General features: G+C 40.7%; 1 protein-coding gene across 6 annotated transcripts in view; it reads left to right on the top strand.

Moving 5' to 3' along the window:
- The window catches only part of RXRA (retinoid X receptor alpha), a 441978-nt gene that overhangs the window by 343258 nt on the left and 82642 nt on the right, over positions 1–16078 (top strand). For all 6 annotated transcript variants that reach the window (XM_074210739.1, XM_074210741.1, XM_074210742.1 and 3 more), the window contains one exon: positions 11963–12228. In XM_074210739.1, the coding sequence (XP_074066840.1) occupies positions 12019–12228 (210 nt within the window). In that variant the 5' untranslated portion in view covers positions 11963–12018. The remainder of the gene's footprint in view (positions 1–11962; positions 12229–16078) is intronic.

Below are 16078 nucleotides of genomic sequence, written 5' to 3'. Positions count from 1 at the left end.
CTCTCTCTCTCTCTCTCTCTCGATCCATTTCTCCAACAAGATTGTGTTCTTTACAGAATTAAGATTCTTCTTTCACTGTGTCTTTTCCAGGTCCAACACTTAGTTCATGCTCAAACTATACTTACTGAATTGAATTGGAAGCAATGTAATGGAAAGATTAAAACCCAGCTTCAAATAGTTGTATGCCCTGGACTGACCAGTCCCTTACCCTTTCTGGGCTTAAGTTCTGATTTGTAAAATAATGATATTGAGTTGTGTTATCTCTTATGATTCTTTTTTAATTCAGAACATTTTTGATTTTAGATTCTGTGAATTGAGACAGTCTTGCAAGGGAATATTTCTATCCTGTGACAGGTTGGACTAGTAATGAAAATGGTGGATCCAAAGGTAATGACCATAGAACAGTGGGCAGTGAACAAAAGACCAGGTCCTTTCTATGTTTATACTTACCATTTCTGATAATTGATTGTACATTACTCTTATTTATGCACTTTATGTGTAAATAAGACTCCTGATCAGGCTATTAAGGTCAGCTTGGGGCTAAGGTGGGAGGTAGTTGATGCAAGAAACCAAGATATGATAGATTCTGTTCAGACAAAGTGGTTCAGTTCAGTGGTTATCACCCTAGTAGAGGTGGTAGCTTCACCATGTCATGTAATGACAGAGAAGGCACATCTGCCCACCTTCCCAACCAAGAAGGGCAGACAGGAGCTCAGACCTGGCATTTCCTTCCCTCTCATCTTCCCCTCACCACCACTACTACCACCACCTTCCCCTTAAGTGGGAGGAGAGGACAGAATGGTACGGAAGAGAGTTGGTGGGGCTCCTTCTTTCTAGCTTTAGCCCTTAGTCTATAAAACTCTCCCTTCATTTCCTGTCATAGTGCTCAAAGGGTTAATAGAGGGTGTGGTGAGACTTGAAGGAAACCACACAGCCTCTCAACAGGGGCTGAGCAAGGAGGATAGGACATTGGGGAAGTCCATGGCTTATACGCCACCAATTTGTGTTGCTCTGATTTCTCGAAGATAGTAGAGATCTGTGGAAGGGTTAGGGCAAACTGATTTAGGAAACTCTCTCTTATGTCACTGTTGCCTCATTCAGATAATAATAGCTCTGCTTGTATTTTAGTAGAAGATTCTTAGAGACTGAAAAAATTTTAAGACCCAAAGAAATGATTGTCTTTAATGGTAGAATCTCTGGTATCAGGTCAGATAATTGGCAAAGACCTTAGAGGACTCTGCCTGATGTTTCTTAGGTCATTTATGAAGATTTACATAATTACCCCCAGCTTGGGGGTTAGGCTATTCACCCTCAGGATTCCTGCCATGTGGGTAAGATGTTACTACAGGTCTGATCCTCAAAGAAGACATAACACTTGGTAAGGGTAGCTAATATCCTGGATGACAGAATTTGAATTCCAAAAGATCTTTATAGGCTAGAATCTAATAATACTGATGTTTGTCCTTCATTCTCAAAGACCATGTCATCAGGGAGATAACACCATGACAAACACATGAACTGGATTTGAGTGAGGGGTGCTGTGCTAAGTCATAGCCTCACTTTTTCCTCCAAAGTCATCTGTGTCCAGTGACAAAATGTGAATGAGGACACTGGAGATGGCCCTGGATGTGAGATAATTAGGGTTAAGTGACTTGCCCAAGGTCACACAACTAATAAGTAAAAAGTATCTGAGGCTGGATTTGAACTCCTGCCTTCCTGACTCCTGACTCCAAGGTCAGTGCTCTATCCACTGTGTACTGTATGGGCAGATAGAAAGTCTTACACATAGGCTCAGAAAATCAACATCACAAGAAAAAGGGTGACCCAGGACAAGTCACTTAACCCCAAATGCCTTGCCAAAAAAAAAAAACACACATTCACAAAAGGTTGGAGGAGGGAGGCCTGGATAGCAGTTTATTTGAAAAAAAAATGATGGTGGTTTCAGTTTAATGAAAGCTTGGTGAGATTCTTCAGTATATACTGTGGCAGGAAACTTGAGGCTATGATAAGAGAGACAGCTTCCAGGAATTAGAAGAAGGGGTTGGTTCTCTGTCTTTGGCAAGCACTTTCTGAAATATTTTGTTCAGATCTAGATAGTGCCATTTAAAAATGACATTGATAGGGAGTCCAAAGGAAGGCAGCCAGGCTAGTAAATCTGAAGACCATGTTGTATAGGCATTGATTGAAGGAACTGGAGCCCTTAGCTTAGGGGGAGACTCAGGGAGAACATAACAATCTTCAAGTTTTTGAAGGGTTGTCATGTAAAAGAATCAGATTTATTCTGTCCTAAAAGACAAATTGAGGTTTAATATCAGGAAAAATTAAGGGCTATCCAAAAAATAGAATGGACTGTTTCTGTTCTTGGAAGTTCTTCCTCCCTCACTGAAGGTCTTCAGGTAGACACTGGTTGACCACTTGCTACATGTGCAGGTTGCCCCCAAAGTTATAGTGACTTAAAACTGTACTCCACCATTTGGGATACTCTGTATTATCTTCAGATAAGATGATAGCCTGAGGTTCCTTCTAGCTCTGAATTCCGTGAGGGGTGGGAGATGACCAAAGGAAACGCTCCAGCTTGGAGGAATTGGCCAGTTTAAAGAAGGTCATACTAAGAAATGAAAGGTACCATGGTCTGGCTGCATCTTCTGCCCCCTGTTACCTGGGGCCCACACCAGACCCTAGATCAGTAATAAGGAACTAAGACTTCCTTAGGGGAGACATTTGGGGGTCAGCTATCCAAAGAGTTTTAGAGAGTCCCAAAATACTATTATGACAAATACTTGTGGATATTTTAGAACGAAATATGTGTGAATGAATATATGTCTATAGCTATACATACATGTTATACACATATGTGTATGTTAGAATATCTCCTTATAGCTGCCTAACCATCAGAGGGATGGGAACAGATATATTGCCTTAAACAACCACAGCCAGTATGCACGTGGAGGAAACACACTGAGGTTTTTCCTTTTAATTGGAGGACTTCCTTCCTCTTCCCCACCCCAGTTCCTTTCCTGGCCAGAAAGTACCTCTCTCCAGACTTGCTCTAGAATAAACTGCCAGACTGTCGCCTTGGAGTGCTTCAGAAGGTGTCTGCTATGGAAGTTGTGTGTAAACAGGATGAGCCTAGTGGGCGGTGGGGCCAAGGGTGCGGGAAGAGGAGGGGTGGAGGGCAATGGGGGTGCCCGAGCTGGAGGGACCAGAACTTGGGCACGGGCTTGTGAAGGGAGCCAGGGTGATCTTCTCTGAGGAGTGACCTGGATTCTCCAGCCCCACCGTTGAGGACTCTGTGGCTTGCTTCTTCTCCTCCTCTTTGGCCTCTAAGGCATGCCTGGCCAGAGATGAAGCTGTCCTGACCCCTGATTAGAAAAATCAGGCAGTGGGTGGGAGGGACACTCAGGACCTAGAGACTTAGGGGTCAGTTATGCTCAAGCCCTTGCCCACCCTGTCCCATGGCTTGGCAGGCCCTAAGCAGATCCTTGCTCCGTCATTGACTGCACCTGCTCATTCTCAAGGGCAATGAAGACTAGGATTTTCTCCTGGATGTACCTCTTTAGGGGGTCTTTGGAAGTGCCTGACAAAAGTGTAGCTGTGACCTGAGTCAGTTGGGGATTATGCACAAGCAGTTGAAAGAATGCTGACCAGGGTCTGGTTTAGGTTCTGCCTTTAAATTGGACGAATCACTCCTCTTCCTCTGGGTCTCAGATCTACACCAGTATAAAGGAGACTGGACCAGAAGATGTCTAAGGTGCATGGTTTAATAGCTCCAGAATTTGAAGGGATCTCATTCAATCCTTTCATTTTTACAAAGAGGAAACAGAGGCTCAGGAAATTTAAGTGATTTTTTTTTAGGGTGGTAAGTAATCAATGTAGGATTCAAACCAAGGTCCTTTGACTTGAGACCCATTGCTCTTTCCATTGTACAAAGAAAATTCTGTGATTCTGCTACTGTCCTCTTTTCCACTATCTTTTTTCCTCTTATTTTCCCTTGTCCTCCTGCCCCCCCCCACCCCAATGGCTCTCCCTTCTTTTACCCTCTTCCTCTAGCTCCCTCCTCCCCCAAGTTGTTTTTGTTGCTGGTCTGCTCATTTTTCAAAGTTTTCAATCATGTCACATTTCTCAGAAGCAGACTGGGTGTAGCCAAGACAGACGTTGGAGCCTGGCATTAGGAAGTGGGCTCCATCTCAAACCCTGGTCCACCTCCCCTGAGTTGGGATGCCGGGGCTAAGGGGAGCTGGGCTAAGCTTCTTCCTTCCTGATGGGCTGATGAGCTGGGCTCTTGCCCCACCTTCTTCTGCTCTCCTTCCTGCAGATTGGGGGGGGGGGTGGCCAGGAACCAAACAGACCAACTCAGAAGGGAATCTAAAGCCCTATTTTCTGCCCTCTACCCAATCAGGACCTCTTCAATCCCGAAAATAAAGTTCAGAAGAGAGTGATTCAGTTTTTCCCCCTGCTGAGGTACAAATTTATTAGTTGGAATTTTATTACCTAAAAAAAAAAACCCTCCTTTTTTCTGTGCACTTCTTCCACCCTCAACCCTACAGAAAAATGCCACTCCCTCCAGATTCTGGCCTGGCTGACCTGGAGCCTGCTGCCAGAAGCCCCCTTGAGTGTCTGCTGCAGCAGCTGCTATTACTGCAGTTTAAAGGGCCCTCAGAAGCTGCCTTGGAGGTAATGGGGATAGGATCTGGAAGCAACGTCAGGAACGATTCCCCGTCCTCTCTTAACCAGTCCGAGCCTATTTAGATATCTCTCCCCAGTCTCCTCGACCCTCCATTCCCCTGCTCCTCTCAGTTCCCTAAGGGAAGAGGAAGAGTAGGTGGAGAATGGGGAGGAGAAGGAGGGAGGTGGGACTTCTTCCCTTTGGAGAGCTGTTCTCAGCCAACTCCCAGAGGTGTGAGTATAGCCCTAGTTCCGTTCCCAGTGGTACAATGGAAGAGACCAAGAATGCGGATGGGGATGGGGGAATGGACCCATTCACTGAACTCAGGACATCCTCTTCTTTTTACTGACCCTTTTGTGTTCAGAGCCCGGATCTTGACCTTCAGCTGAGCAGGCCCAGAATCACAGAGTGGTAGAACTGGAAGGTTCAAAGAGATTGTCTAGACTCTCATTTTACAGAAGAGGAAATTGAGACTCTGAGGTTAAATGACTTACTTAGGGAATGGGAAGAAAAACAGGGTCCTGGCTACATATAATACATACCATATAAACAACCTCAAGCTGGGTGATCTTCACTAGGAATAGAAATCTGGCTGAGGTGGTGTTCAATTATTTTTGATTCTTTGTTGACCCTGTTTGGGGTTTTCTTGGCAGAGAGAACTGAAGTGGTTTGCCATTTTCTTCTTCTGTTCATTTTACAAATGAAGGAACTGAGGCAAAGAGATTTAAATGACTTCTCCAGGATATTGTGTCTGAGGCCAGATTTGACCTCAGGAAGATGAGTCTTTCTGAATTCTGGTCCAGCACTCTATCCACTCTATCCATTGCACCACCTAAGGTGTCCTCAGATTATAGATACTTATCCATGCCCCCAAGTCCTCTTCTTGAAGAGAAACAGGTGATGTCATGACATGCAAGTGAATTGGTTTTAAGTGAGGGGAGGGCCATGCAAAGTCATCATCTTCACTTTCTCCTTTGAAGTCAGTATGATGATGATGTTTGTCCTTCATTCTTGAAGAATACCATGACATCAGGGAGGTAATGCCATGACAAGCACATAACTTGGATATAAGTGATGGGTGGCTGTGCTAAGTCACCACCTCACTTTCTCCTCCAGAGTCATCTGGATCCAGTGGCCAGATATGAATCAGCAGAGTGCCCTGGATGTGAGAGTCAGGATTAAATGACTTTTCTGAGGTCACACAGCTAGTCAGGATATAGCATTGGCTTTGGAGTCAAGAGGGTGGAGCCTATATAGCTACTATATGAATACTTGCTTATATATACATGCCTGTTCACATACACAGATATAAAATATTCCCTCCCTTTACCCTGTTCGTTGTCTTCTGAGAAAATTGTATATGAAGTTGGTTTGTAGAAAGCTATCTATGATTTTTCCATTGCTTTGAATTATTAAAATCAGACATTCAACCCTATGGAGAAAATCCTGGTGAGGAAGGGGTTAAAGTGTTAGCAAGATGGTAGCTCATACATACAGCATATTGAGTATTACATTGCACCAGTTGTGCATTGTTGGCAGTTTGTAACATGGGCCTATTTTTTCCTTCTTTTAGCCTTTTGTAATTCCATCCCTGCCTCCTTAATGTAAGGATTTCCTCCATTCTTAGAGATTTCCTGTCTCCACACTCCCAGCTTCTAGAACTTGGTTGACCACTTTTTTCATATAATTAATTATGGCTAATAGAGCTGGGTTAAAATTTTTGTGCTTTGTCAGTAGGTGTCTTTATCTATCACACTACCCATAAAGTCATATAAATTCAAGGTTTTCATGAAATTCAGCTTTCATGAAAGGGAATGATTTCTTTTTTTTTTTAAGCTACTTATGAGGATCCCTGGTTTGATTGTCATAATTGTGCCTTTTGCACATAGTGAGACACTAGTCTCATTAGTTTACAGTGTGATTTGGGAGTAAGAGTGAGAATAATATGTGAACAATGCAGATAATCAAACAATGGGTTATTGAGTTCTATTGTTTCTTATTCTCCTTGTTTTAGTCAGTTCCTCTGATCTGTTTCTCTGGGGTTTTTTTGTTGTTGTTTTTGATTTTTTAAGGCAAAACTTGCCTAAGGTCACACAGCTAAGTAATTATTAAGTGCCTGAGGTTAAATTTGAACTCAGGTCCTCCTGACTCCAGGGCCAGCACTCTATCCAATGCACCACCTAGCTGCCCATGTCTTTTTGATTTTTAACCAATATAATAGCATTGATTATTGTTGATACAGTATGAGGTTTGAAAAGTACTATTCCTCTCCATCCATTTTTCATCATTTTCCTGGATATTTTAGATTGTTTGTTTTTCCAAATGAATTTTGTTATTATGGTATAGAATTAAAAATATAAATTAATTTTGATAGTATTACATTTCTCATACTGACCTACCCTACCCTACTGGCCTACCCTTAAATACTGAATATTCTTCCAGCTATTTATTGTTCTTTATTTCTTTAAGGAGTGATCTTATTGGTCTTTTGTGTATTTTGGTAGATCACTCTCCAGGTGTATTATGCATTTTGTAGTTATTTGGAATGGGATTTCCCTTTTAAATGATTGTTTCTTATGTTTTGTTATATAGAAATGCTTTTGATTTCTGAGGATTTATTTTATGCTCTGCAACTTTGCTCAGTTATTTAAGTATCTGCTAATTCTTTGGTTTTTCAAAATAAATTTATCATCAGAAGATAAGGGAGAGTTTTATTTCCTCTTTATATGTCTTTTATTTTCTTTCTCATATCTTACTGCTTTTGCTAGCATTTCTGTAATTATATGGAATTATATTAGATAGAATGCTTCACTCTTATAACTTTTTGGAAAAGGTTAGTGCATCTTCATTACAAATGATGCTTCCTTTTGGTTTTAGGTAGGTGCTTTTAATGATATAAAAACAAAAGTCTTTCTATGCCTGTACTTTGTAGAATTTTTAGCATAAAAGAGTGTTATATTTTGTTAAAGGCTTTTTCTGTTTCTATTGAGATGGTCATGTGGTTTTGGATATTTTGATTTTTAAAAGGAATAATTATTTTGAGTGTTTTCCTAATGCTGAACGAACTTCCTTAAACTTCTGGTATAAATCCCACTTGGACATAATGAATGATTTATTGTATAAATTTCTGTTGTCTGTCAGGATTTTGTGTTCAATTTTTGAGTCAGTGTTCATGAATGAGATCAAGCCTGTAGTTTTCTTTCTGTGTTTTATCTTTCCCTGGTTTTAATATTAAGAGTATATTTCCATGCAAAGATTTAGCAGTATGTTTTTTTCCCAATTTTTGAGGAATAATTTGTGAAGTATGGGTACTAACTGTTCTGAAAAAAGTTAGCAGAATTATCCTATAATTCATCAAGAGTAGTAGATTTATTTTTCTTTGGTGGTTCCTTTACAGCTAGATCTATTTCCTTTACTGAGATAGGGTTATTTAGGTTCTATTTCTGATCTTCTGATATTTTGGGTATTTTACATTTTCAAAGGTATTTCTGTATTTATTTGGTGTTTTTGGTTTTGTTATATGATTATTCTTTTTCCCTTTTTCTGTTTTTGTTTTAATTTCACCCTATTCATTTGTTATTTTATTGATTTGATTTTCTACTTTCCTCTTTTTAATCAGATTAACTGAGGATTTATCAATTTCATTAGTTTTTTCAAAGAACCAGTTTTAGTTTTGTCATTTCTATGTTTTTTCCTTAATGCATTTATTTTTTTAATTTTTTTAACATTTCCTCTTTTGTGGCTGTTTTAGATTTCTTTATTTGTTGACTTTCTAATTTTTAAAAATACAATTTGCATGCAGTTTCAAAAATGCACTTTTAAATGCATCAGTTCATTAAACCTTTTTTCTTATTTTGTTAATACATATTTTGTAAGAATATGGTTTTTTACCCAAAGACTGCTTTAACTAAAACCTAGAAATTATAGTATGTTGATTCATCATTGTCATTTTCTTTTACATAATTATTTTTCTATGATTTGTTCTTTGGCCTAGTCATTATTTGTGATTTCATTTTTAATTTTCCATTTGGGTCTGTCTCTTTTGTTTGTGGTCCTTAAACCACAAACTATTTTTATTGCATTATGGTCTGTAAAGAATAAATGAACTATTTCTGCATTTTAAACATTTGTTTCTAGTATCTCTTTGCCTATTATTAGTTTTTGTATAATTTACATGTGGTAGAATATGTTTATTCTTTTGGTTTATCAGTTAAAAGACACCATAAATCTCTCGACTTTAGTTTCTCCAGCAATTTTGGTTCCATATTTTATTTTTTATTTATCTTTCTGTTAAACTTGTCTCAGAGAGGGATATTGAAGTCTGTTCTCACCATTATGTTACTATCTATGTTTTTTATATCTCAGATTTATCCATTTGAATGCTAAGGTATTTAGGTTTTTTCTTTTATTGATTTTTCTCTTATTGATTTAGTGCTTATATTGATTTGTTTTCTGTGTTTCTTTTTAGCACAATATAGTTTTCATTGTTTATTTTTATTTTTTGAATTTTTGTTTTTGCTTTGTCGGATAACAGGATAGCTGCTCCCACTTTTTTGGATTTATTTGATGTGTAGTAAATACTACCTCTCCCCCCATTTCCTCAGTTATTTTTATTTTTAAAATTTGTTTCTTAGAATCAACAGATTGTAGAATTTTGTTTTCTAATCTGCCATTCTTTTTTGTTTTATTGGATTGTTTAATCCATTCACACTTAAAGTCATAAGAGTTAGATTTATGTTTTTTCTCCATCTGTCTCATTTTTTCCAGATATGATTTTTTTCTCTCTTCTGCTATAAACAAAGTACTATGTTCCTTCAGCTACTTTACCTTTAATCTTTTTTAAGGTGACACTGTTTCCTCTGTCTCTCTTCACCTCACTGCTCATTCCCTTCTCTCTTTCATTACCACTTTTTGCTTTGGAGTTCCATTTATTAATTCATTTTTCTTTCCTGCTTTTATCTGGATCTGGAGGACATATTTCCTTCTTTACTATTTTCTTTATTGATGTATTTTCTTATGCTCAAAGTCTTCCTGGGATCTTTGGTAATTTCAGTCATTTCCCCCCTCTCATTTTTCCCTTATTCACTTTCTTATCATCCCTTTGATGGTGGTTTTCTTGACTGATGGATCTCAGAGTGTCCTAGTCTTCTCCCATACTGAGATAGTTCTGTCCTGTTTCAGTCCCAAGTGACTTGTGTAGACTCAACACTGGCCATAGGTGGGTAGATGCCATCCTTTTGTCCTTAACTTTTGTGGAGTTCTACACAGGATCTCCCCCAGCCCCTAATTCCCCACAGAATCCAAACATGCTTTTTCCTTCCTATCCATAGTTTTCATTCTTTTCCTTTTCTCCTAATTCTTCAAACAAAATGACTAATATGTGAACATGTTAATCACAAATAAATGTACATGTATAACTTTTACCAGACTGTTTGCCACTGAGGGAAGGTGGGAATGGAGGTTGGTAGAAAAATGCATAACTTAAATATATGCAAATGGATGAATGTTGAAAAATGTTCAAAACATGTAATTGGAAAAATAAAATAAAATATCAATGAAAAAAGAAAGAAAAAATGAACTGATGGAGTCAGAATGCAACAAAAAGAAACACAACATGATGTCTTGTCCCCTCTTATTTTCTGACCTGGCACAGGTCATTCAGATTGCTTCCAGCTCATGCTGCCAGGTTGTTTGCTCTGACATAATCAGTTCAGAGTTTTACCCTCTTGCTGCCAGGGCAATTTCCTGGAGTAGGGTCTTGGAGGTTTGGGATTTGGGGATGGATTTTGTTGTGAGGTCCTTGAATCTGCTAATGTGTCCTCACTGTTGCTAGCATGGCAGGTGGGTGAAGGTGCTGAGTGAGCTTCAGGTCACTGAGCATCATTGGTTCATGGGTTTGGGGGAGGGGGTTGGGGCTTTGTGTATCCTAGAGCTTTCATTCAGCCAAAGTTGCTTTATTTTGGGTGCAGAATTTTTGTTTCGGAGAGATTTGGGAAGTCATGGGAATCCGAGAAACATCGAGTCTGCCATCATGATTCTCATATTCACGATAGAATTCTAATCGGGATGTGGGCAATTGGTTTACTCTCTGGTAGGCCTGCATCCTGGCAAGGTTATTCTGCTCAAGTCACAGGGGTGGGGAAACATAATTAGTGTTTGCTAAAGGCTTTGAAATGCTCCAGATGAAAGGCCCTGAACAAGTGGGAGGTCACCCTCCCACACCTGAGTCTCTTTGCTCACTACCCTTCTTCCACGCTACCCAGGCACAAGCATGGCATTCCCCTCACCACTTGAGCATGACTCCCACATGCATGTTACTTGCCCCTGCATACCACATCTGAAAACAGGATTCTCTGCACCCAGAATGCAGTCATTTGTATATCAAATATGGCCCACTTCAGTCCAACATCCAGAAACGCCCACTCTCCCCACTGGCTGCAGATCTTCTCATGGGCTGTGTGTTTTGTTTAATATGTACTCTTCCTTACACCCTTCCCTATCACAGTTGGTTGTCTCTGGTGAGAGATGGCATGCTGTGATTTTACAATGCACCCATGTGCCATGATTGCCATGCATGTTGTTTCTTTCTCTGTCCCCCTCTTCAAATAAAACAACCCAGGAAGCAGATTTTATTTAGACCTCTAATAGAACAGAACTGTCCCTTCTTCCAACTGCATTTCTATGTGACCTGGAATAAGACTTAGAACCTTCCTTGACCCTTAAATTTTCCTCCGGGGGAATGGAGGAAAAAAGGAATATTAGCTCCCTTGACTCTGTGGGAGGACTACTGTGGTAAGGATGAACAGATTTTTTCTTAACCTCTCTGACATCTTAGAATTAGGAGAGACTGGATGCTTCTAGATGATAACTATGGCCTGTCTGGGGGAGGAACCCAGGCTGGCATCATAGGAGCACATCAGATGATAGATAACAGAGGTGAATATTATTTTTCCAAGGTGCTTGGCTGAAAACTCAAAAACCTGTGGAACCCTATAGAAAAGAAAAACACTAGGGTGCTCCTGGGATGTGAGCATTTTCATCCAGAGACCAGGGTGCCCTGGACTAAGGTGTCATTAGCGGGTACTGTGCCATGAACTGTTCAGTCCTGTTGGCAATTTTAACATCAGGCAGTTGTGGTAGGTTGCTAGTTCCATTCCTGTGGAGCATTTGTCCCAGTGTAGAAGAGCCAGAGGAAATGGAGGGTCCTTTTTTGTTGGAAAGTTTCAGAGGAAGAAGCCTTGCAAATCAATGCCTCTTTTTTGTAATGATTGGTTTTCCCTTGCTTTTGTCTTGCAGATTTTTCCACCCAGGTCAACTCCACCTCCCTGAATTCCCCCACTGGCAGAGGGTCTATGGCCGCACCCTCCCTGCATCCGTCCATTGGCCCGGGCCTTGGTTCATCACTGGGTTCGTCTAGTCAGCTGCATTCACCCATCAGTACCCTCAGCTCTCCCATCAATGGCATGGGCCCTCCCTTCTCTGTCATCAGCTCCCCTATGGGGCCTCACTCAATGTCTGTCCCCACAACTCCCACCCTTGGGTTTGGGACAGGCAGCCCTCAGGTGAGTAGCCAAAAGAAGGTAGCTGATTGTTGGTTGGATTTGTGGGCACTGACACTTTCTCAGTGATGATACTAAGGATGATAAAGATAAGATGGTCCCTTATATGTTCAGAGATGATGCCAATCTGCCATTGGGCTGCTTTTCCATTGGTGGGATGCATTGAACCAACCCTAGTTCTCACTTTGTCCTTTTTTGGGAGATCAAGGTATACTGATGCCTCTATGGTTAGGGGCTAATCTATAGGTTGGGGTATGATATATTCTGTGATTGAAGTTGGAGGTCAGTATATGGCCAGGGTCAAGATGAGTGTTCAGTCCATGGCCAGGGTTAGGACTTAATCTGTATTTGAGAAATGGAGGCAAGCTAGTTGACCCATTTGGGGGATCATATCTATAAATTCAACTTTATGAGTTCCATGCTGTCCTCCATACTTCTGTTACTATGATCATGCCCTGCAAGTGGTCACTGGTTTCATTAGATGGTATTAATTACAAGATTGTTGATCACATGGGATGTTGGACCAGGGTCTAACCCAAACAAATTCCATGAACCTAAACCCTGCTGTCAAGGAGCTTAGTGTGTTAAGGAACTGAAAAAGAACTTTAAACCCAAGCCTTTCATTTTACAGATTGGGAAACTGAGGCTAAAAGCCTTGCCTAGAGTCATACAAAGCAGTAGGTGTGAGAGCCAGAGTTTAAACTGGGATCTTCCTATTTTGACCCTCTTTCTATTTCCTGTGACTGTCTTTCACTGCCCACTCACTCTCCTACTGTGGGTATGACCACAGAAGTCTCAGGAACTGAAGAATGGATGAGGGAGAGTGGAGCTCTGGGATGGAGCAAGAGGGGATGGATTCCTAGGATCATTTCTTCACTCAGCAATTACTAAGGAATAATAATAATTTGTAGCTCACTTCAGAACTGATACACTAATCAGATTTTGACCAGCATCTGGAAGAGTATTTCTCAGTGGGGAGATGGCTTAATTTTCTGTCATCTTAGGACCTCTGCCACCACCTGCCTCATTCCCCAGTGCTGCCATCAGCACTAATAAGAGATGGGTACACTTGTCAGAGGAGGATTGTTTGTACAATTAAACAGAGGATGACCCAGAACTCTTAGGAAAAGTCAGTTCATATCCAAACTAGAACTAGGGACTCTTAAAAGGAGTGGGAAACCCTTCTCTTCATTTTGGAAAAATTTTTTTTGAAACTGCACCTAAGACTAGAAATGTGAGCAGACTTCAAAATCTGAAATAGGCACCATGGAATGAGCCATCAATTCTGGTTCCACTCTTCCTTTGTTGTTCAGGGTGGCCTGCTTAGAAGGGTCCTTTCCTTTCTCTGCCCCTCAGCATCAATTCCTCTAGCATGAGGGGGTGAGACTAGAAAATTTCTAAAGTCTTTCCTACCTCTAAAGTTTCATAAACCCTTCAAATAACTTATATATCCAAATGGGAAGAAGCTCTTCTCCCGGGAATCCCATAGGTACCATCATTCATGAACTTTCCCAGGTGAGTTTATATGACTCCTCTCCTCCAAGACAACAGGGGTCTGTGACTGTGTATGTGTGTGTATTTCACAGATATTTTGATATCTGCATCTCAAATGCAGTATTCCCCCAAAATCTTAGGATAAATTTGAGTTTTAATAGCTTAGAATAATAATTATTCTTGAGGACTCACAGTCCATGCGATCTCCTTGTGAGAGCTTCAATAGCTTAAAACTGCACTAAGACTTTTGGGATAGACTGTATAATTAGTTTCCTTTGTAGTCCTAAGGATTTTATGGACTTAAAAATTTTCTGAAGCCTATAGACTTCACCATATTGCCAAAGAGAACAATCCTGATTTAGATTTAGATTGGATTCAGATTAAGTTCCTTACAGCTCATCTAATTCTAAGCCTCTAAAGGCTACAGTTATGAAATTGAGAACAGGAGAGGTTGAATGACTTGCCCAGGGTCACACGAATAGCATAATGTCTGGTCTATATTGTTGTTCAATTATTTTAGTTGTCCCTGACTGTTTGTGATCCTATTTAGGATTTTCTTGGCAAAAATACTAGAGTGATTTGTCATTTACTTCTCCAGTTCATTTGACAAATAGAAGTAAATGGCTTGTCTAGAGTCACACACCTGAGACCATATTTGAACTTGAATCTTCCTGACTACTGACCAGATACTTTATCAATACTGTGCTATCTACATATGCATATGGGGGGAATGGTAAAAAACTTTCATAACATGTATTTAGAAAAATAAAAGATCAATTTAAAGAAATACTGTGTTATCTAGCACCAGTAAAGTGTTTGGTCCTCTTCTTGGTCCATTGCAGGTGATTGATAAGCACTTCTAGGATAGTGGTGATTTGAACCTTAGAATACTTGGCTCCCAAATCTATATTCTTTCTTCTCTATCACTCAGCACTCAGAAATAGATGGTAGGATTTGACTTAGGATTTAAAAATCCATCTCCCCCCCACTTCAGCCCAGTTTGAGCTTTGGAGGGGGTGGGAAGCAGAGATCCTATGGATAGGTCAACAGCTGTTGGGCAATATGCTGATTCATCTCCTTCTTGGCCCCCCCCCCCCAATCCCCCTCCTGTTCCCCAGTCCAGAAGAAAATACCCTTGCTTGGCTGGTTTTGAAGGGCCGGCCCTTTCTCAACAGGCTCCTCCCTGGCTGGGGTCCTTGGCTTCACAGTGAGCAAAGCCTGGGCCTGGCTCCCATTGTCCTCCTGCCAGGTGGCGGTCAGCCTTGTTTTCCTACCCTCTTTCCCCTCTTCCCTTCCCTACTGCTGCCCCTCAGCAGCAGGGGGCAGGGAGGCAGAGGTGCTGATTGGAGATTATGTCAAACCTACAGCCATCCTGGGCATGAACTCATTAAAAATAGCTGCTCCTGGCTGCCTGGCTGTCCTGCCCTGCCACCTGTTCTCCATGGGCTGGGCGCTACCCACTTAGCAGAAGGGCAGATTAAGAAATTTGCCACCAGGATTTTATTTATTGGTTCCTTGGGATCTGTTGGAGTCAAGACACCTGCTGGCTCTCTCTCCTTTCTGATTCATTGCTTCTTTACTTTGGCCCCACGACCAGGATGGCTGAGAGAGTCATGCCCTCCATGGGCCGAAGGGTGGGGGAGTCCACAGGAGGGCAACTGAGTGTTTACTTAACTGAATAAACCTATTTCACCATGCATTACAATTTTATTTATATATACAAAATGTGTGTCTACATACATAAAGATATGTGCATAAACATATGTTGTGAGTGGTATATTTGTTTTAGTTGTGCCTGACACTTGATGACCGCGTGTGAAGTTTTTTTTTGGGGGGGGGGGAATACTGGAGTTGTTTGCCATTCCTTAACTCATTTTACAGATGAAGAAACTGAAGCAAACAGGATCACACAGGTAGTCGGAACTCAGCTCTTCCTGACCCTAGGCTTAGAATTTTATTCAGTGTGCTGTTAAGAACTTTTTATGGGTTAAGGTGATAGACTTATAAAGGGAAAAATGAAATAGTTCCTGGTCTCCTGAAGATGACTTTCTATTGGCCTTTGGGTAAACAATATAGAAACTTTACATATATTTGACATATGGACATTCTCCTCTGTGGTTTGGCTTCCTTGGATTGTTGTCTGATGGATGAGTGGAATTAGTATCCCTGTCATGTTGAAGGTTCATTACTTTTACTCTGGTATTTTTTTCCTAGGCAGCCAAACAGATCATATATAAGGAAAAACTTTCTAAGTAAAAGTATTGATCAATAATAGAATGATTTGCTTGCTTTGTGTAGCAATGAGGTCCCTATCACTAGATTTATCCAAGTATAGTACCACCTGTCAGAGATGCTGTAG

This window comes from Macrotis lagotis, chromosome 1, assembly GCF_037893015.1.
Source record: "Macrotis lagotis isolate mMagLag1 chromosome 1, bilby.v1.9.chrom.fasta, whole genome shotgun sequence".
Taxonomy (NCBI): Eukaryota; Metazoa; Chordata; class Mammalia; order Peramelemorphia; family Peramelidae; genus Macrotis; species Macrotis lagotis.
This window is presented reverse-complemented; position numbering and strand designations above follow the sequence as displayed.